Source organism: Patiria miniata, unplaced genomic scaffold (genome assembly GCF_015706575.1).
Source record: "Patiria miniata isolate m_02_andy unplaced genomic scaffold, ASM1570657v1 HiC_scaffold_2, whole genome shotgun sequence".
NCBI lineage: Eukaryota > Metazoa > Echinodermata > Asteroidea > Valvatida > Asterinidae > Patiria > Patiria miniata.
In genome coordinates this window covers 1,735,847-1,759,039 of record NW_024037058.1, presented here as the reverse complement: position 1 = coordinate 1,759,039, position 23,193 = coordinate 1,735,847, and the positions used below count along the sequence as shown (strand labels likewise).

General features: G+C 38.6%; 1 protein-coding gene across 5 annotated transcripts in view; it reads right to left on the bottom strand.

Moving 5' to 3' along the window:
- LOC119726984 (E3 ubiquitin-protein ligase TRIM37-like) overlaps positions 1-23,193 on the bottom strand; it is a 122,902-nt gene that overhangs the window by 83,163 nt on the left and 16,546 nt on the right. For all 5 annotated transcript variants that reach the window (XR_005270877.1, XM_038198843.1, XM_038198841.1 and 2 more), the window contains exons 5-8: positions 20,262-20,349; positions 16,606-16,731; positions 8,066-8,189; positions 499-691 (exon numbers count right to left, since the gene is read on the bottom strand). Coding sequence is in view for 4 of the 5 variants with exons in the window: in XM_038198843.1 (XP_038054771.1) it covers positions 499-691; positions 8,066-8,189; positions 16,606-16,731; positions 20,262-20,349 (531 nt within the window). In the remaining variant the exon portion in view is untranslated. The remainder of the gene's footprint in view (positions 1-498; positions 692-8,065; positions 8,190-16,605; positions 16,732-20,261; positions 20,350-23,193) is intronic.

Here is a 23,193-nt window from a genome sequence, read left to right as displayed (position 1 = left end):
GAATGATTTCTTCCAGACTTGAAGGTCGCTTTACCAGTAACCAATATTGATGTTTCGGCATTGATGACGGCAATTTTTTCTCTGACATGAAGTTAAGAATTTCTTTTTCCGTTATAATTTAACATTCCAATCATACTGAACATATTTTCTGAGTAACACAACGTTCAAAAAGCCACGTTTTTGGGGGGAGCATGAATTTCACTGCTCTGTTATAACGTCCAAGTACGTAATTGGATTACCTTTGTTTCACAACGGCGACACTTAGGCCTTTGCAACCACCCTGTAAATGGATATGCTTTTTAATAAACCAAATGTGCATGTATGTGACATGAGAACACATTATGACAAGCTCATCGGGGAAAAAAATGGTCAGATATTCTTGCTTCAAAAGCCTTTCACAGTGGAAAATGGATTTTGATACAGATTTGGCTTGGGTATCTAATTGCTTCTGATAATTCATTCCATCATTTACCCAAAACACCATGATACAAGTCTTACCTCATGAAATCAGCAGGGACGGGTGCTGTTACAAAAGATGCCATTGGCTTGCGATGAACTTGGGTAAACATCTGTAAGAGCTCAGCACTCTTGGCAATTAATTCACTCTTCGTGCATGATCGTAATTGGTGTTCTACTTCCTGCAGGAGAGACTCCAACAGCTCTGTCTCGTGAGTGAGTGAATTTTTCTGACCTGTTCACAAAAATATGAAGCAGCATTCTGAATTTGAATGTGTCAAACATGTATTGACTTTTGATGATAGGTGTATGACAGCAATCTGACCTTAACTGTATCTACAGGACCATAGACTGATACATAATTTTTCATTCAATCCCATACAGGGATGAACTTCTCCATCCAGGGCATTTGAATGCATGTATGTTGGTCAGAACCGAGTACCTTGGTCTCTTTCATCCAGCAGTTTTGACCACTGAAGATTACTATAAATCAAATTATCAATATGTACAGATTTCTAACAGGAATACCAAGGTGTAATTGAGGTGAAACATCTGGGGGAAGGGGCATCTAGGGGAAGGGGCACCTGGGGGTGCACACATTTTTTTCAAGGGGACACTGGAAGAAATTGAGTTGCAGCTTACCTTTTTCATTTTTGGATTATCTCCAACTAAAGTTAGTTTCGTATTACTAAAACAGTGAATTTTGTTCTCAATTTACTTGGAGCAGGGACAGTAACTACCTCAAATAGTAGTATGGCATTCAGTGTTTCAAAACTTGCAACACATCAACTACTAGGACTACTAACGGCGAGCTTGATGTGTTCGTGAAATTATGCACTCCTGGCCGTTGTATATCAGTTTGTTGAATAAAGGGAAAACTATCTCTGTTATCTGGTTGGGACCAGATGAGACTTTTCTAGGTTTATCAGAAAACCTAACCTTGTTGTCAAGTCGATGGTACATGTAACTTGCAAGGACTGGCAAACTTCCTCTTCTGATTTGCCTACGATTAACAAAAACATCTACATGTAGGACGAGGAATATCATTACGCCCGCCCTTCAAGGCACTGTTGTCAGGGTCTTTGTTACTCTGGTGCAGACCGTTGGTCAAACAGACAGAATGGAAGAATGACATACTCGAAAGTTGCATTTTTTGTACTAAAAAGGAATGTATTTGCTGTGCTCCCTGCAAATGGGTACGTGAAGATAAGCATCTTGGAGATCTATTGAGGCAGCCCAAGATAGTGTTGGGAGGGAATTTAGGACAGTGCGAAGTGTCCCCAGAACCACTGTGGGTGAATACACCTGTTAAATGGTTCAAGGTTTAGAATAAGACACCTATAGAAACCAGATTTTGAAGCCCTGGCAGGAGCTTCTACAGGTCACTTTGTGGTTGGTCAGTCTGTCCATCCCGAAATTTACAAAAGTATGCTGCTCCATATGTTGACTGTTTTCGAAGAAAGTATGATCGAAAAGTTCTTTTTCAACGTGAGTACTCGTCAGTAATCACAACAATTTTAAAAAGTTTTGTTGTAAAAAAAACCCCTATTTATCTTTAGGACAAAACCAATCTGCATCTTTTGCCACATAGCAAGATTTGTAGTGCTCCAGTCAGATGACACATGGTGGGTTACATACGGTACTCTCTCAAGTGCTGCGGGAAAATGTTGTAATTCGCTGGCACAGGCTGCCAGGCCATGCGCTAACCTTTAAGCCCGGGGACCGGCCGGGCCATCACAGCCGGCAGCAATTCCCGGTATTTATTTCTCATTGTCAATTTCCATATTTTTTTTAACGAGCTTCGACCATAAATGTTTTGATATTTTTGTGGCCCTTTTTATAGCTTTCATAGTGCAAATGGAACTGGTCCAGAGCTTTTTGACTTAAGAATTTGGAGGCCTTACAAAAATGAAACCGCTTTGGTCGGTGCGGCTTATACGCCGGTGCAACCAGTACGCCGACGTCCAATTTTTCATTTGCAGATTTTCTATGCTACGGCTTATACTCCGCGCGGCCTATATTCCCAAAATTATGGTAACAGGGGTGGGAAGTAAACCCATTGCTAATGGGGGGGGGGGGGGGAGGTGCTCATAAACTCTAGGCAGTGTCCCTGTGTGACTGTTTGGAGCACCCACCGATCAGTGCAAAAAAGGGCCAAAGTCTCCTTAAGTCAGTCAGCTGCTACATCCCCGGCTCACTCTGGAAAATTTCTGGTAGGAGATAAACTTCTTGTTGTTGTAGTTGTTGATGCTGAACTAGCCACAGTGGTTGATTGGGTAGACTTTGGTATTTGTAAAGAAGGCAAGCATTTCCTAAACCCTTTGGACTTTTGACATTTAAAACAGTCAAAACCCTAGATGTTGGTTGTGACTTCCTCCAAGGGGCCTATATAATGCGGTCCGTTGCCTCTAGACGTTTGGCTTCGGCTTCCATCATCTGTTTAGGATGATGCGCAGCCCATCCTCTAGACGTCTGGAACTTATCAGCAAACAAATCATTGTACCATAAAGGAAGGGCCTCCATGCATCTTCTTACCCCTTTTGAAGAAAAGAAGATCATTTCAAATACATTGGAACTTCTAGAGACTGCCACAATTGTAGAGACCCAAGGAGACTGATTAGGATGATGTGTAACCCATCCTCTAGACACTGAAAGGCATTCACAGCCATTGCAAGGGAAACATTGGAACTGGAATCACATGCAGTAACCAAGTACTCTGCAAAAAAAAAGCATGGATGAGGTTGTTTGCGGGCACATGCTGGATGCTGCCTCAACCTTATGTAATGTTTCTTTCAATTTATTATGGACAGGATCAGCAAAGGGAGCTTGCTGTAATTGCTTCCCCATGTCTGCTGCCTTCTTGCCTTTACAGTGTTTGGGATAACCCGAACTGTTAAACATTCCTTGGTATCCTGTTTGGAAAGAGATCACATGCTGCCTTGACAAATTTTGTTGCTGCTACTATTTCTTACCAGCTATTGCTTTAAGGTAGAATGTCAGACTAGAATCCCTTCCGGATCATTTGGGATGAGTCAACTGTTATGTCGTAGAAAGAATGGAATGTCACACCCAAGACTACATGTATCAGAACACTCTGCTCAATCCCGCCAGTAGAGGGCCCAATATAAAGACACAACATCTCCCCTCTCTAAACAAATATGTAAGAAAAGTGCTCTGCAGAAACATGTTAGCCAATCCTAACCTGAAAAGATTTTTTTCCTCGTACCTTCACCTTTTTACAAACCAAAATGCACCTGGCTTTAAAATTAACCTCTTTTTATTCCTTGTTTTACCATAATTCCCTTAACTTTACTAAAACCATGTGAGCCTTGAAATTGCAAGTCAAATTTTTAGTAAACCGGGGAGAATTTTAGAAATTCTGAGAAGTATGAAGTAAGTAATGTCAAGTGCAGACTGCAAATGTTGCAATGATGAAGAAAACCCTAGTGTCCATAATGTATGTGTTTGATAGTCTTTCATCCAGACTGGTGGTTTTCTGTCGTGAGTAGATCAGTGTACCTGTTGTCCTGTGTCCATTGCTGGTCGGCTGTCAGGTTTTGCTTCCCCAGTGGTGGCAGTGTTGTTGACTCGAGTCGCTGACTCGGACTCAAGTTGGACTCGAGTCGCTATTTTGTTGACTTAAGACTTGACTTGACTAAGGAAAAAATGACTTCAGACTTGACTTGACTTGAAAAAATATGACTTGTGACTTGACTTGACTCGAATATATTTGACTTGCTGACATTAACACGTTTCTTAAAATTACAAAAAAACACAAACCTCTGGGTGTTCGTGCACACTAGCTATACATCGTCATAGCAAATAAGCAACCAGCACAGGATAGCTGGGCATCCTGAGCATGCCACATGTCATGTACATGACTAGCACTATGGGTGTGTTATGGACAAGGTATCATACTCGACCTCGTGCATGTGAGATGAAATTTGTGCCATGTGTATGAGTACCATCCGTTGTTATAGAGCGGTTATTCCATACCGACCATACCACTTACAAATTAAGTGGTTTACCATTAGAGTGCTATTTAAATGCAACTAGGGTTTAAAGGGAAGATACAACATTTGCAAACATGAAAAAATTGATCAAATTACCACAAAATTCTTTACTGGACTGTTAGGGAATGACAGTCTAAAGCATCCCGTACAATCATGGCTCCTGGTGTGCTGACATTTTTAAGTAAAGTGGTATTTTTGTTTCAATTTCCAATTGGCTGACCAGTGTTGGAGAAAACTGTTGTTTTTTTTCTTCAAAATCTTCTCCTAATTTCTTATATATTTAGTTATTCCGCATTTTCTTTGCAATGGATTATACACCTGTGAAGGGGTACAAGCCTGCTAGACTGATTCTTTGTCCTTGATAGTTCCACAATGTCTATAAATTGCTTCATCTTAAGTGGGGTCAGGGAACCAGACTACAAGAACATGATTGGTCATTGTTGGTTTTCTTGGTTTTCCAGCATCTACGAACCCAAAACTTGAAACAAGTCGGTGTAACAATATTTGCTTTAACATACTATTCTTCCACATCCACTTATTTCTGAAAATTACAGCAAAAGCAAATGTTGTACATTCCCTTTAAACCACTGGAAATGCCTGCTACCCCCAATCCCTCATAAAGCAAAACTGATTCACATCATGCATTAAATGAAAAACGTTCAGAAGGACATTTTGTCAGACGTCCTTCAAACATTCAACATAATGGAACAAGTTTGAAAATAGTATATCGAAATGCGTCTTTAGACTCTTTAGATACAAATAAGGTGTTTAAGAGAGGATGTTTGAAAAGTATGATATATTTTTTCTAATATTGATGGCCAGTTTTTGCCCTGGCCCCTGTGTAAGTGGAACTGGCTGCATAGGGGTATTTCTCATACGTGTGGTCTTGTCGCTTGACTGGCATGAAATGCAGTTGCGTATGGTGTCCTACAGTCCTACACCAATTTATCCATGGTGGGCCACCAGCAGCAGTCTGGAAGACGTTGCTTGCAGCGGATGATGCCCTGGTGAGCCTCATGACCCAAAGTGACTAGGCATTGTCGCAAAGTGGCAGGAATGACAAATCTGCCTCCATGCACGAGGCAATTATCTACAATACAAACTTCATTGCGAATCATGTAGAATGAGCGTAGAGAGGAACCAACACAATTTTTGTGAAGCCAGCCACTGACCATATACAGAGATGAAACTGGCATATGGCAAAAAAATCGGAAAATAGGCCGAACAAAAATACGTGTCCGAAATCTGGGCCGCGCTGCAGTTACACACATGTATGCATGTACAATACACTTCATGCCCAATTTTCCGGACACCAACTCCTGCTTTATTTTCGATTCAAACAAAATTTTACGATGAAAAAAAAAGGTCACTGTTTTCATTGCATAAAACGCATGAATTATGGTGAGAGTAATGGAGTCATCAATAAAGAAATTCACTTCTCACTTGAAAAAGTCGAGGGAAAAGTCTGAAAGACAAGGGCACTGCGCGTTCATGGTGCTTCAATCATGTCCATGATTCAATTTCAACCACACAACTCCACTACTCCACTTGCATTCATATTGGGTTAAAATCAGGCATTATCGTCTTTCTCTTCCAACAAATGCCAGTGAAATGTTTTGTACAACTAAATTTGAAAACTCCGAAAATCGCACAACATAATGATTTTATCCACTGGATCGTTCACAAGGCTACCCGTTCCTGGCCAGCCATGTGCTAGCGGACGGTACGGTGCGGTACGTACACTGGTACCATTGCATATCATCTTCGCACGCACGTGCGACACAGTGATTTTTCCATGTTACCTGTCAATGTTTAACCTTTTGTTCAGCCGGAGAAGGCTCCGATCAGTGTTATGCCCTGTGTTTCTACCGTTGAAACACTCCAATAACGACTGGTGAAAGAGATTAAAATTACGTTCGTGATGATTTTAACGTGCCATTTCCATCGACTTTTCTTTGAAATTATGATTAAAATAAAATGACATTTTGTGAAAAAATCGTTACAAAATCAAATTTTGTGGGACACACTGTAAGAAAAGTTTCATCTCTGCATATAGTTCATGACTTGCTGGAATGTGCCATCTGAATGCATCGCGCATGCCTTCTGGAGGTCTGTCTTACTGACTGTATCATTTGTCAGCAATGTGACGGACTGAATAATACCGTAACTTCCTCCTCATCGCCCCCCAAGGAGTCCGTAGAGTGAAGAGGAATTCGCGACATGGTGTCGGCTACCTTGTTGTGTACTCCAGTGCAATACTCAACTGTGTAATTGAACCACATACATGTAATGTAAGGCATGTTGACCAACATGCGATTCGCATGGATTGACGACCTGATCCCCTTGACAAAAGTAGCATTGTGAGAGATTAATGATCAGTTCGAAGTACGAAGTGCCGACCCCACAGGTATTGAAACCATTTTGCAGCAACACGCAGGCTAGGGTTCCTTTTTTTCCCCACACAGTAATTACGCTCTGCAGAAGAGAGGATTTGCAACGCAAAGGCAATGGGGAACTCGTGTTTGTCCCTCACTTGTAGTAGTACAGCACTCAACACCATCCATTGATGCGTTGGTTGACACGATGACAGGTATGTCAGGATCAAATAGCCGTGGTGTAACGCTTTGAGCGATGAGCTCCTTGACTGCGTTGAAGCTACATTGTGCACTGTATGGTGTGCAACGGCTTGATGACAGAGGAGAAGTTAGGGACGAATCTCGCATAATAAGACGCCAACCTGAGAAATGAGCGTATCATGGCTGCATCACTTGGTGGTGGTGCGTTCTTGATTGCATCTATGTGGGCTGGGTCTGGTTGTAGCCCTTCAGAGGCACAATGTGTCCCAAGAAGTGATGGGATGTAAGGTTTAATTGATGTGTTTCAGTGCAGTGCGGAGGTTGTGTTCGGTTAATGCCATAAACAACCACGTCATCCAAGCAGCATTGTACACCTGGCAATCCTTGAAAAAGTTCCTTAGTAAAGTATTTCTCAAGCTTTCGTGCTGACAATTTTAGCAATAGTGACCTTGAACTTTAACCTGTCTGCACCAAAAGCACAAAAGCAATAGGCTTCTTAAGACAATCAAGAACAACCCAAGAAAAAAAGTCAAGTTCCTGGGTAAAGTGTTTCTCAAGTTACCGTGCTGACAACAATTAATCTAACCAAAACATAACACACACAGACGTACGGACTGAAGGAATACCCTATTGCAATATCCCCCTCCTGCCTTACAGCCAGCGGGATCAAAAGTAATCAGAAAACACAGCTAGTGCTTCCGAAATCCAAATATATTGCAAATCTTTAGGAAAGTAGGAACAGTTAGCTATTAAAAACCAGTAAATATGTGTACCCTACTCGGAGCACTTAAAACACATCCTATACCTACCGTCCTGAGCGTAAAAAAAACGAACAATAATGACTTGGGCTCTGACAATTGAGGGCGATGACACATACTATAGCAATCTGTACTTTAGCGGTTATTTAGTAGGCTAAGGAAAGATGCAATCATGGGTCAAACATGTAAGTAGGAAATGAATTTGAAACCAAAGTGGAGTGTGGAAAGTCAAACTTTATACCAAGTGAACATGTTAACTCACCCATGAGAGTCAGCAGTTTCATTTTAAGTTGTGATTCCAATCTGGCTATCATCATTTCGACAGCATTACGGATTTCACGGACACGTTCATCCTTGGCATTGCGAACACTTTCAACATTGCGCTCCTGCAAGGATTGCAATTTAAGAATATAAAATTACTATAATCACACCTGATGTTAGCAATATTATTATTACAGGTTTTCCTTGCTAAAAGCTGTGGAAATTTTTCTTGGGTGAAATTGAATGTAACAGTTGGTGAATTTGAATGAAAAATGTTTAAGCTTAAAACATTTTTCAATCAAATTCACTATCTCTAACATTCAATTCGCCCGAGAAAAAATTCCACAGCTTTTACCAAACCCAATTTGCTCTTTTAACACTACCGCCATGGGCATGCAGAGCCTCGATATGGCAACTTTACACAATAGATATAGCCGGTTCAGTGATTCCCGTGTCGGGGTTCAGATCACTGAACCGGCTATTGTTATTGTGTAAAGTTGCCAGATCGAGGCTCTGCATGCCCAATGGCGGAGTGTGAAAAGAGCGAATTATTTACCATTCAACTTCAAAGTTTGGTCACCCTCTTTGAACACCGAGTTGAGGATATTCATCATTACATATCAAATTTGTCTAAGCTGATGCCAAATGACAGCATTCAGTGATCAAAGAATGTCTTACATCAATCAATTTAAAAATTGTGTTAAGTTAATTAGTCTTGTGTGCGTTTGAGCATTTTCTTGTGTTCCCAAGCAGAATTCGCCACATTCACTGCATGAATGCCAATCTCAATGAACAGTTACCAAAACAGGTGTAAAGATAACCAACAACAAAACAACGTAAATAAATAGATATAAACAAAACCGAAATGAAACAGTATTAATATGAGAGAAGGAAAAGTAAAAACCACTACTTGGTAACCCTTCAAAAGAAAAAACCCAATAAATTTATGAAGAAACAAGAAAAGAAAAAATAACAGCATTGCTATTGAAACCCCTCAGCCAGAGTCAAGTAATCATCCAGAAACCATTGACCTTTAACTGAACATGGTGACCTTGACCTTTGACCCCAGAACCAATCCCAACATGCCTGTACCAATGGGGAACCTCCTATTGAAGTTAGCACTAAAATTTCATTTCCCACTCAAGTTATCATCCGGAAACCATTTACCTTTAACTCACCACGGTGACCTTGACCTATGACCTTTTGACCCCCAAACCAATCCTAACTTGCCTACTTGATCCCAAGGGCAACCCCCTACCTAAGTTAGACACCAAAATCTCATTTCCAACTCAAGTTATCATCCGGAAACCATTTACTTTTAACTCACCACGGTGACCTTGACCTTTGACCGCAAAACCAATTCCAACTTGCCTACTCCCAAGGGCAACCCCCTACCAAAGTTAGACACCAAAATCTCATTTCTAACTCAAGTTATCATCCGGAAACTAAGCTGCCCGGACGGACATACAGCCCGCCATACGGACGGACGGACGCCGTAGGCGATGACAATAAGTGGAAAATAGTTCTTCTTAGCAGCCTATATGCCTTCTTGATTTTTCTTTAATTTACTGAGGGTGTAAAGTCGTCGTGAAGCCATACTGACAATCTGTTGAACTTGCTGGTCCCATCTGAGATTATTTTGTGTGTTAACCCAAAGAAGCTTCAGTGATGAAACCACTTCCAGTTGTACCTCATTAACTTGTAATTGAATGGGATCAACTGGATTCCGGAGAAAACAAATCTGCATAACCTTGCATTTCAAAGGATTTAATTTCATGTCATTGACATAACATCAGTCTACAAGTGTGTTAATGTCAGATTGCAAATTTGACTATTCACCTCTTTGAACAATCTCAACTAAACTGAGATCATCAACATACGGTACTTCCATCAATTTTGGATGTCATTGGCAGCATCATTAACCATGGCCAAAAAGAGGATTGGTGCATGTTATTCATCCAGCGCGGTCGAGCCCCCCCCCCCCTTGCGTGTTCCACCGTGATGTAGTACGTTTGGACCAAACCATTTGCTGTGAAGGGTGTGCTTTCCTCGGCACTATTAACCAGCATTTTCAGCATTTTTTTCATAGTGTCAAAATTACAAAAAAAAAAACTTTTTATGGAGTCTGAAACATTTCACATGTTCTGAATAAGTTCTTAATCATGGCAATATATATTTTTTTTCGTAAAGAATGTACACGAAAAACAATGTAATCTCCCAAAAGAGGGTGAAACACCTCTTTATAAAATTAATGGATCTGTCCACAGAATGAGCATTAATTTTGATGAACTAGTTGGGCCGCGAATCGAAAAAGTTATTATTTTTTTTACGGTACTTGTCAGCTTGTTAAGAGTCATTTCGCGTAAATACTTCATCAAAGTGAATAAATTAAATACTTCATCAAAAAAATCAAATTTGTTTATACTTTGTGGAATGAAAGGACTTTGGGAGCAAGTGACCAAAATAGACTCTTTAAACCGATCTTTTGCCCATTGCCAAGGTAACGGGCCATTATGTGTTTTGGCCATTTTGGGGCAATTCTGAGGCTGCAAAAATTAATTTTTTGCGTTATTTTCAAAGATCATCTAGCCAAACTGCGAAGTAATGTCACAAAAGTAACTATATCACGACAAAGTATCATCCTTACCCTTACAAGAAAAAATAGAAACACTTCTGAAAAATCCCCTTTATATTATTTTTAGGCCCCAAAATACAGCATGTTTTTACAACTAGCAAAATTACATTTTTTACCCCATTTTTATCCCTCCAAAATGGCACTTGCCAGGGCACTCAGAAAAATTTCCCTTTGGCTATGGTTAGTTCAGACATTGGTCTTTTCATATCTGGTGAGAAAATCTTGGGTTATTGTATATCCTCTGTGCAGTAGCGCTCCAAAAATGGTAAATTTCACAAAAACCTTAAAAAGTGTATTTTCAGTGTTTTCCTTTGTTTTGAGTAATAACTTGTATAATTGGTATTGTTCATGAATCTAGCACATTTTCACAAACAGAATCAGACTGTGTATCATTTTTAGACCAGTGGATGAATAGTAGGTCGTGTAATCCCCCCACACACACCTTGTTAGGCCCCGCCCACTCCCCCTTTGCCACCGAATTTAGAACTTGTAGGTTGCATAACGAAACAAATGTTAATAAATAATATGCAAGTGAACACTTTACAAATAACATAGACTTCCTTTTCACAGACTCCCCTTTCCCCAACCTGGGGGCATTGCTTAGGGTTGAGGGCAGGGTGTGACCACCCACCAATAACTTGGCTTTGTCGGTAATATCATTGTCACATGGGCAAAACTCATGTGTTTGCAAGCTGCAATGAATAATAATGGCCATATTGTCCTCTGATTGAAAGTGCATTCATTGGTTAAAATAATGATGTCTAGTCCTCCCCTCCCAGCTAGGCCCCGCCCCTTCCCTTGCCACCAAATTCAGATTTCAATTTCTGGTGTATTTGCCTAAATTAAATTGTAAATACTAGATATCAATTTGCAAGTGAACCTTTTACAATCTACACAAACAGCCGTCTTACAGCTAGCCCCGTCCCCTGCCTCCCCCACTCCCAATGCTCATAAGAGAACCCCGCCCTCTCCCCCAACAAGTCAACAAGTACAATTTGGTCAGATTACAGTACATGATGTAATCACATGCTTATGGTCTTGGGGAAAGTCTTAATTATGTAAGGTGGCTTTTTTACAACACAGGGCAGCTTGGAATATCCGAGGAGGTCGAAGGGGTGTGTATGTCGCGAGGGTGGGGGGAGGGGGGGTGGGTACACTGTACACATTGTATTTTTTTAGTGGAAGTGTCCTCCAAATTTGTATTTGCCTGATCAACATGAAATTTTGTGACTTTTAACAGTGGTCACCATTGCACCAAACACACTTCTGTAGTGTGTTCATTATTACCATGGCAACCGTTGTAAAGACATCGGTGCTCATAAACTAAAGTCAAAAATACTTCCATTTTCAAAACCTATCAGGAAAGTATTATCTTTAGACTGAAATTCATGGCTATATAATTAACAACAATACATGCTCAGTATGTAATGTGGCCGCCATTGGTGTGAGAAGCCCATGTAATTTTCACCTTTCAATCTGTACCATTTTCTTTGTTTTGATGTACTTTTCAGATAGTTATTATTGCAGAGCATTAAATAACATCACCACATTTATGTATATTTATTTTAATTTTGCCAATTCGGATTGAAAACCCACCAATTTTTGGAATAAAATTAGTAAGTATATAGTCCCTATGGCAGAGACAATGGATGCATAGAATTGCCTGACTGGGATGAATGTTTACACAAAAAAATACATAAATTATGCCCAAAATGTTATCTAGACAAGAGTTTGGCAAAATACATAGAAAAAAACACCTCTAGTGGTAACAGCAATAGAAACAAGAATGTCATATTATAGAGTAAAGGTTAACCAATATTTTCCTGCCAAATAAGTTGTAGGAAAATCGGTCAAAGCATATATGCAAATCAACATGGGGATCACAGTGTGCTGTACCCCTCCCTTTCAGAAAAAAAACCCCCAAATACCCGCCAGAAAGGATTAAAATCTGTAAGCACTTGTGGTTCGGTGGGGAAGTTGGTATTTGTTTAATTAACACATTAACAAAACATTCCCTGTTTGTATACCAAAAACCTGTAATTTATAAGCACCAATACATTTAAAATTGCTTGGATGCACCGACAATGGATGCATCACAGAAGTGTGGCCATGTTGACTACTGATGACAGTTTGGAAAAGACTCAAAATGTCATGCTGATTATGAAATTACGATTTTGGAGGGCATAGCAGCACTCACAAGGTACTATATTTGATTATATGTGCTCGATCTCACCATATTTACACGTAGGGCCAAGACAATTCAATCAATCAAAATCGAAGCCATTTTAAGTTTTCACTAGAGTGATAGTTGTTTTAAAGTACATGTATTTTAATATAGAAAAATGACTTATTTGCTCTCTTAATCGCCATATCACTTCTCTGTATTGAAAAAAAAATACAGTATTATGTACATGTACCACGTACATGTATCCATATTACGTTCCCCCCCCCCCCTGCGCTTTCCAGATATTCCAAACCACTCCCACGTTGTAAAAAAAAACAGCCACACCTACACAGTGCATATAAATATGTGGACTCTCCGCAAGGCAAAATGTAACCTTAACAATAATATAGGTTTTCCCAGCGAATTTCCGAAGTTTTCTAATCAGTTTCATTATCAGCCATTCAATTTCGCGCGAGTTTTGCTCACGTGGTCCAATTGGGGTTTCTTTTTCATTTGGGGTTCATTCAATTTCATTTTTAGGCAGCCAAGATTTTGCTGTGAATATTCGTTTTCGTTTTGGGGCAGCCTATTTCGCTTTGGTGCATTCAAGACTTAACTTGTAGCAGTCTTAAATTAAGTCTTTGCAACCTTTTGACGGTTGACGCATTCAAATTAGCGAACATCTGTGCGCTTATAACGTATAACCATGCTTTTCATTTCTTATTCGTTTATGGGCAATCGCTTTCATCGTTTGGTCATTTAAATTAATAAGAATTTTTAATCGATATTTTTCCTATTTTTCTCCGAGGTTCATTTCCCCCCCCCCAAAAAAAACCACAATCTTGATGACTGTAAATTTTACAATGTTACAAATCAACTGATATGACGGAAACAAGATGCAACGAAATAATGAATTGAAAGGGACTAAGATAATTTCTTTTTCACTGTTGATCTTTTCTACTTGTTGAAACGTTTGATCAAGGGGTTTTGTTACGTTGACGATTTCTTGACGTGCAAGACATCGGAACACGTAATATGTTTGGTAATGGTTGTACCGTCGGGAACACTTCTCTTGCGTTATTTCTTGAATGTTTTCTTGCGTATGTCTGACTGAACACTTACCATATTCATAGGGCCCATGCAAAGTTTTCAATGCAATACATCTTTGTGTCAAATTTAACCTTATTTGCAAGTTTTATTTTCCATTTTGAGGGGCGTTTTTGGTGCCTTCTCCGTTTTTATGCTAATGCAAAGTTTCATATTCATTAGAAAACCTGTGATGGCATTCCGAGCATGATTAATATTACACGGCTATTTCAGCAAAAAAGTTGCTAGAATTTTGGATATTTTGCTGTCATAAATTTCTTTTATTTCGTGATTATTTGATGTGTCAGTACATGGCAGTAAGCCAATGACCAACCCTTTCCCACAAATGTTTTCAATTAGCAAATTTTGGATGAATAATTTGAAAGAATAAACCCTAAACTGAACAGTGTCTTCCTGAAATGACATCACAGTAACAGCGTTAGTCCGGAAAAACATGGAAACTTTTAAATGCTTAAAGAAGTGCACATTTGCAATAAGATTAACCCAAAAAGTGTTATCAAATGTGTAGTTTTCTTACATTTCACAGAGTTGCGCAAAAAGAATTTCTGAGAAAAATTCATTGCACATACCCTTTAGGAAAGAAAGTCAATCTACGGTTTGAAGTCATCAAATATATGATTTACGCTAAGGAATACGGACACGTATGAAGTCTTAAAAGATGTTTGACAAAATGTGAAACATGTTTGCCCATTAATGAAAACGAATGCCCGATCAACCCCTTACTAATGGTTTAGACGAAATTGAATGACCAACGCAATACTTTTAATATGAATGCATCTTTGATGGGGACGAGTGAAGCTAAAAGGCGATAGAATGCCCGGATAGTGAAATTGAATGATTCTCTTTGATTGTCGAATGCCGATCTGCGTGATCTTTCAATTTCAATCTAAATCGAATGAGCCAGGCGTTAAATTGAATAAAAACTTGGTGAAATTGGCCGGGAAAACCTATACATGTTGAATTCTTTGGGAGGGGGAGTGGTTGTTGCTCATAATGAGCACTGGAGTAGGAAGAGGGGTGGCAGGGGGTGGGCTGTGAGACGGGTACGCCTGTTGGTGTAAATTATACAAGGTTTACTTGCAAATTGATATCTATTTACAATTTTAATGTAGGCAAATACAAATGGTTATCAAAATCTGAATTTGGTTGCGAGGGAAGGGGCGGGGCCTAGTTGGGAGGGGAGAACTAGACATTATTTTAACCAATGAATGCACTTCAATTTAGAGGACAATGGATATGGCCATTATTATTAATTGCGGCTTGCAAACACATGAGTTTTGCCCATGTGACAATGATATTACCGACAAAGCCAAGTTATTAGTGGTTGGTGCCATTTTGGAGGGATAAAAATGGGGTAAAAAATGCAATTTTGCTAGTTGTAAAAACATGCTGTATTATAGGGTCTAAAAATAATATAAAGGGGATTTTTCAGAAGTGTTTCTACTTTTTCTTGTTAGGGTAAGGATGATACTTTGTCGTGATATAGTTACTTTTGTGACAATACTTAGCAGTTTGGCTAGATGACCTTTGACATTAATGCAAAAACTGAATTTTTGCAGCCTCAAAATTGCCCCAAAATGGCCATGGCAACGGGCAAAATAAAAGTTTAAAAAGTCTATTTTGGTTACTTGCTCCCTAAGTCCTTTCATTCCACAAAGTATTAAAAATGTGAATTTTATATTAAGTAACTTATATGAAGTATTTACACGAAATGACTCTTAATAAAAATAATTATACTTTCATAAGTTTGGCACAGTAAAAGGATGTGTTTGTTCTCAAAACAAAAATAATCAGCAAATGTGATGCGGTCAAGCTAAATGAGTCGTTTGTCGACCCTGGTCAATCTTCTTCTTTTTTTACAGATTTGAAAAGAGCACAATCTCAGCATTACTGCTGTGAAAACCGCATGCTGGTACCATCTTTAGTTTCAAAAAATATGGAAGTTGGAACACCAAGAGATGTGATGAAGTGGTCCTATTTTGGCCTGAATCTCCAATTTATGAAAATTCCCGACAAACGACTCATTTAGCTTGGCCGCATCACAAATATTGCCATGAAGCAAGTTTTTAGTGCTCATTTGGGCATGCTCGGACGGGACGAATCTCGTCGGGAAAACCGTCAGCATGACGGTGTTGTGGGAAATTTTTTATCATAGTTCGGTGGGACGGATAGGACCACGATAGGTAACAGGGTAGCAATTTACGATGTTCATTTCTCAACGTCATCAAGTGAAATTATAACGGACTTTTGTTTACACAACAAAAATAAGATTCATCCTTCAACTTGTGTTGTATAGCATGCTTATGTGGAAATTGCGATGGCTATTTCTGTCAGACGTGTGCGGTACACACGTGTTTGTTTGAACAGGGGAATGGCCTATGCATTTCATTGTAGCCTTATACATTGTATGGACATGTACATTATGTATGCACTTTCGAAGCCGAACCGAACCAAAGTGCGGAGAAAAAAATTCGAACCGCAAGCGAATCGAACCGAACCAAACTTTGAGGATCATTTGCAGCACTAGGTGCAGGCATGCTCCAAGAACAATGAATGTGCTTGACTCACTGCCAAAAATATGTGTATATATTCAGTGCTGGAGTGCAGGTTAAAAAGACAAAAATAGTTAACTTACTACTTCTTGGACAAGACTGATCAGCTCCATAAGGCGTCTTCTCAATGCTGCAACCTCCTCTGAGATTTGAGAGACATGTTGATCATATACCTCATCTAGGGGTTTGAATGTGTGACCTGTATGTTGCTGCAAGGTCAATAGAAATGTGAATACAAAAAAAACATTGAACACTATTAATGGTAACACAAGGCTCTGGAGCTGTACCTAATGCACAAGGATTTGTTGTATATTGTTAGACTGCATACTACCGTATACAGGTAATTTGGGTACGGTCTTCTCAGTGCTGTTATTCCATAGAAGCATTTAAGGTGGATTTTTCTAACACAAGATCCCTTGAAATTCATTGATTTAACTACAAAAAAAGTAAGTAACTACATAATAAAGTTCTGCTCGTTTGGCAGTTTGTTTTTGATCAGTAACTCAACTTACACAAAAAGGACATGGCAAAAAGTTAAAGACCTTGTATTTGAAAGTTTTCTCATGCTGTGCACTGATGGAAAACTGTTGTCGGTGCTCTTACAAGGGTTTAAGTCATTTTAAATATATATTTTAGAAATTGATTTGAAAATGCATGAAAAATCATTAACAAATCAACCATTTACATCATTATGACGTCACTTAAGATTTTGCATACTAATAACATTATCTTACATGTACTTCCCACCAAGTTTTATGATGATCCAACCAGCCCTTGTGTATCAAAAACATCTCATTTTAATGAGTAAAGTTCATAACATGATCAAATTTGTCCAACATGGCAAAACCGGTTCAAGTGAGCAGAAATCATTTGACCCTTACAATACTCAAAAAGCAAGATTCTGCACAATTGAAATGAGCCTTTAGGGTCACGGTTGATATTTAAATTCTTCAAAAACATTTGAACTTTTTTCTGATTCTGTTTGAGAAACGCTCTATTTTATTTTCATATACATGAATGTAATAAAAGTCTCACTTATTCAAATTGTTTCAAATACACATTGAATTCTAAACAGGGAAAAACTTCAAATTCATCATAGTTTTTGTTAACAGTGTTAGTGTGCTTCTTTGTGTCACACACTTTACTTTACAAAGTCTGCATTATCATCAAAAGGAATACTCTTAAAACATCCCAATACAGCAACCAAAATGGAGAAGATAAAATGTAAGTAATGTTAACAAATAAAAAGAATGTAATGCTGCATAGATATTGCTAAAGTTTTGACAGATTTAGGTTTGGGCATGGAAAAGGAGACCTCCACAGTTTTGCTTCATGTATGACCATTATTTACTCGGTTTCAAAGTCTCGGTATAATTGTTTTTTGTGTACTTTTGTCTAAAATTGTTTGCTTGTTTCAAATTAAAAATCAAGTCAAACAACACAATTAAGTACTGACTCTTGAGAGTCATGGGTATAATATTTGTATGATATTTGTCAATTCTTGTATCATGAAGTTCAGGACATCGGCCTTTAAACACAGCAGAAGGCACTCCGGGCCACTTCACTGGAATGGATTGCCTGCAAGTTTAAATAAGGAATAGTCACAGCTTATTCAGTTTTCAATGTAATCTTAAGTCTTACCTTCTTCAAAAGTTTGCATCAATTTCCAACGCTGGTCAGCCGACCAGCGTTGGAGAAACCTCCTGTCGCGCGACCAAGCTTGGTCACGCGACGGGTCACGTGAGGGCCTTAACAACACCAGTTGACAAAGACACCGTGATGGTGTCGCAAGCTCCTGATATGAGTTCTTGTGATCAAAGTCCCAAAAAGGTATCTTTTATTTAATTGATATAATAATGGGACAGGAAACGAACTTCCATGCTCGATTCTTCAAAAGTGATTTTTTTTTTCCAATTTAATTTCTACTCTTATATCTACCAGTAGCGTTACTAAAAGTTATTATTATTTTTTTTTTACAGTTGGATCAACCAATGGATATTGTGTATGGAATTGTGTTTGTATTCGTTTTGTGTATTTAGTATTTACTGTTTGTGTTTTGTCAATTTATTCTGTACTGTGGTGTTTGTAATTGTATGGGCACTTCCTAATACAAGCTGTGCTTTTTTGGCTGTGCTCCAAATCCTCCTCTTCTATTTATTTATATACATTGTATTCCTATTGATTGATGGAATTGGAAACAAATGTTGATAAAATGAAATGAAATATCTTGCAACATCCCCGAGACCCTGCCACAGAGCGAAATTCGCCACGAAATGGTACTATCCAGAGAATAAAAAATAAAAAATAAAAAAAATACATGACATTCATACTGATTACATGAAAAGAGTACGGAACTTACGCCTGTTTAAGTTACATGTATGTACCTGAAAGCACAATGGGCAACCCTGTATGATGTTGGGAATTTCCCCTTTCAATGTACACACACTTTGGAACTGCTGCTTGATGATAGTTTTATGTCTAGACGTTGAAAGCCTGAGATGTTTAAGGGTGCCACAGGATATGCCCAAGTTTGCTTATTGCCACGAAACACAGGGAAGTTTTAGATTTTCTTTTACATTGACGTTTAAAGCAAAAATTATGGCCATCTTGATTGCAGCAAAAGTCTAAGTTGCTTGATTGTTATCTTTTAATTGCTGAACAACCAATAGAATACTGTACAAAGATGAAGAACCAGTGTTGTTAGTAGGGGAAGGGAGAGAGAATGCCATGACTGACAATTGCATGGAATACTCTACAAAGATAAAGTGAACCAGACTTTATGGGGTGGACGATATGAGAGCAATAATTGAGGGTGCATTGCTTGTTTTTTTAATTAAAAAAAGGCCACAGCACTCCACGGGAAGTAAATGGTCTATTTCTTACAGGCTGGTAGTAGGAGTCCGTATGTCGTCAGGTATTTTCTAAGACCTAAAAGAGATGCCAAAACAGTTTTGGAATGCTTAGCAGGTCCATTTTACAAATTTACATGTTTCCACATTTCTTTTCAGGTTTTACATTTTATGCAAAGTTAAATTACAATGCTTAAATAAATTGTAATTCTTATAAAGTGCTTTCCATCATATCAAAAATCTCACGGTGTTTTTTTTTTTTACTTTAGACTTGACTTGTTTATTTATTCCCATTCATAGATACCTTTTCAGTAAAAAAAAATCAAAACTTTTCGGTCCAAATGTCGAAACGGGCCAGAATAAAAATTTCCAACAATTTTGTTCAGCAATTTAATTCATGTTTTTTGAAACACTCCTCTAGCTATATAATGGAGTGTCTAGCTTGGGAGTAAGACTTAAACAAGTCCATTTATGGAGATTGGCACGCCCGTTGCATGCAGACGCAGCTGTGGCCAGTGGGTTGTGAATTTAGGACTATGAAATACTGACTCACTGGTAGTATTGCGCATGCCTGTGAAGATTATGAACGTTCAACCAATAAAACGGTAAAAGGCACAGGATTTCATAGGAGCCCAAATTTCATCTGACACTGGAAAAGTGTTTAAGACCAGCTAGCCATGACTTTATCATCTGTTTAAGACCAGCCACGTGACAGGCTATCCACCAATGGGAAAAACTGACTTAGATATTTATGAATGTCTTTACTGAACTTTTATGTCTTACATATCAATAAAAACTTCTTTAAATTAAAGCAATGATAATAGCCAACTGTAATTGTTGTTCTGTATTATTTGATCTGTATGCTAATATAAAATGTACTTGGTACTCACCGCTCCACCCCAGAGAGCACATTGATGACATATACACTTGTGGCATGTCCAGCAGTACACACTCAATTTCTCATGATGTGCTTCACATCTGTTTAAAAGAGTACATTGGTATTAAAGGCCATAGAATTACTGGAAACGAACCTACCGATTTAAAGAGAACACCCTTGCCCACAGTGATCAAAGGACTGGTGTTTTTTTAAAACAGTGTGTCCAATGGCACACTTTTCAAAAATTTGACGATATTTGTTAACCCAGAGATGAAACTGGCATATGGGAAAAAAATCGGAAAATAGGCCAAACAAAAATATGTGTCTGAAAACTGGGCCGCGCTGCATCATGTATGTTCATCCTTTCCACTTAGTTTGTGCGCATGCGCCAAAATCTCGGCTAATGCCAGTGACTGTTGAAATGGCAGCATTGCGGAGAGGAAAGACACACTTATTTTCATCTGAAAACATCCTATTCATTTTGCTAGATGAAGTGAAAACATGCCACCGGATGAAATTGAATGAGTTTCTTTTTATTTTATTTGCCATATTTTTGTGATAAAAAGTCAACATTTTCAAGAAAATGTCGTTTTGGATCGATGTTTGCTTCCATTTCCATGAAATCATCGTCAAAAAGGGCCAAATAAGTTGGGATTTTGTTTTAATGTTCTCCAGTTTCCCCAAACATGCCACTTATGACAGCACTAGAATGAGATATTAAAAAATAGCATTATAGGATTTATGAGTTATTGCGAATAGGTTTGCATTCCTTAGGTGGGTATTGTTTTTTAAGTTTCCGACCGTACGTTTACATATGTATGAACTGGACGCCGTCAAAAACAGTGTCACCATGCAAGGACGGCCATGTTGGGCCGTCCACATGGAGCACTGGCCCGGCTTGCGCAATGCGGAAAATCATGCTGCCCTATATGGGTCAGCGGAAAAACGTAAATCTTGGAAATGGTATCATTATCATCATCTATTCTATCATCTAAATGGCAATATCTCTAATTGTCCAGGAAAACTGGAGTTAAAATTGGATTTATTCACGCAGGGTATGAAGAGTTTTTGGGGAAAAGATTTTTTTCTCTCTTAAAATCTCTTTTTTCGGAGAAGTTTTTACATTTGGACATTCTCAGCTCATAACATAAATGTAAAATTCACATTTAATGTTCTCAGAAATTTTCATGCGTTTAGGTTGTCTGTAACTTGTGGAAATTATGGGATATTGTTTATGTCCGATCAACAGGTGTGGAATGGGTGTGGGCATGGGGGGAAAAAAAACTAAGTGGTGCACAAGTGCATTGGCATGAACATACGTGGTATATATGATTGTACATACATGCATGTACAATACACATCATGCCCAATTTCGGACACTGATTATTGTTTTATTTTTCGATCCAAACAAAATTTTAAGATGAAAAATGGTCAGTGTTTTCATAAAATGTAAAAGCCTGAATTACGGTGAGAGTAACAAACTTATCAACAAAGAAGTTCAGTTGTTACTTGAGAAAGTTGAGGGAAAAAATCTGAAAGACAAGGGCCACCATTCATGACACCGTTCAATCACGGACCATTAAATGGTCCATGGTTCAATCATGTCTGTGATTCAACCACACAACTCCACTTCTCCACTTGTACCTGTACTTGGGAGAAAAATCGGCCATTATCCTCTTTTTCTCCCAACAAATTCCAGTGAAATGTATCACTAACGCTCTCTTTGCCATCTTCAAGACATTGCATTTGTACAACTAAATCTAAAACCTCCGAAAATCGAACAACATGTTGGATTTTATCCACTGGATCATTCATGAGCAGATGAGGCCACCCGTACCCGACCGGCCATGTGCTAGCAGGCGGCGCAGTATGTGCTTTGGTACTGTTGCATATCATTGTGTGCAGCTACATGTAGTACATGCACGCAGCACATACTGGGCACACCCTGGGTAAAGAAATGTAATAATAAATACTGTATTACCTTGTGTGACGCAGTGATTTTTTCATGTCACAGTTCATTGTTTAACCTTTTATCCAGCCTGAAAAGGTCTGATCAGTGTTAGCCTCTAGGTGTTTATACTGTCAAAACACTCCATTAACGACTGGCGACAGAGATTAAAATTACGTTCACGATAATTCTTAGGTGCTGTTTTCCTCGACTTTTCTTCGAAATTATGATTTAAATAATTGTGGAAAAATTGTTAAAAAAATCCAATTTTGTGGGACAAATTGTAAGCAAATCTGAAAGTGTGTTGGAAAAGTCAAAAATCAGATTTCCGATTAAAATCAGAGATGTTTCATCTCTGGTTAAACACTGCAAAGACCTAGGGCTGAGTCAATTCGAATAATTGAATATTCGAATATTCGACCTTCCAATCGATCGAATATTCGAATATTCGGTTATTTGGCCATTCCAAATTCCCTCAAAAGCAAAAATATGCCATACATGTACATGTATAGTCAACGTACGTGCGCACGTCAGCATGCCATGCATGATTTCTTCACAGGTAAGTCAGGTATTTGACAACAATCAGTTGTTCTTCAGTGTCAGTAATTTAAAGATTAACAATAACCAGAGAAGCTAGAGTGAAGGATTCCTTGTTTGCATGGGGGACGTATTAAGCCGTGAACCCCAAACACGGCGGGTGGCGTCAGCTATTGTGACTCTCCGACCCTTAACTCGCAAACAGGAACCGAGCATATCTATTACTGGAAGCTTCTTGAAGTCTACAAAACGGTGTACTTCCTAGTCACAGTATTGAGGATAAAAAATCACTTTTATAATAATAACTCGCACTTTTTGTCACCAAGAATTGAGGAAATGATTTTAAATCATTTTAAATAAATTTATTCTCAACAACCAAAAACTCCAAGAAAAAAACCTATGATATTTAATGTCTTTATTCAATGAAATATGGGTCTTTGAATTGTAAATGCATATTTAA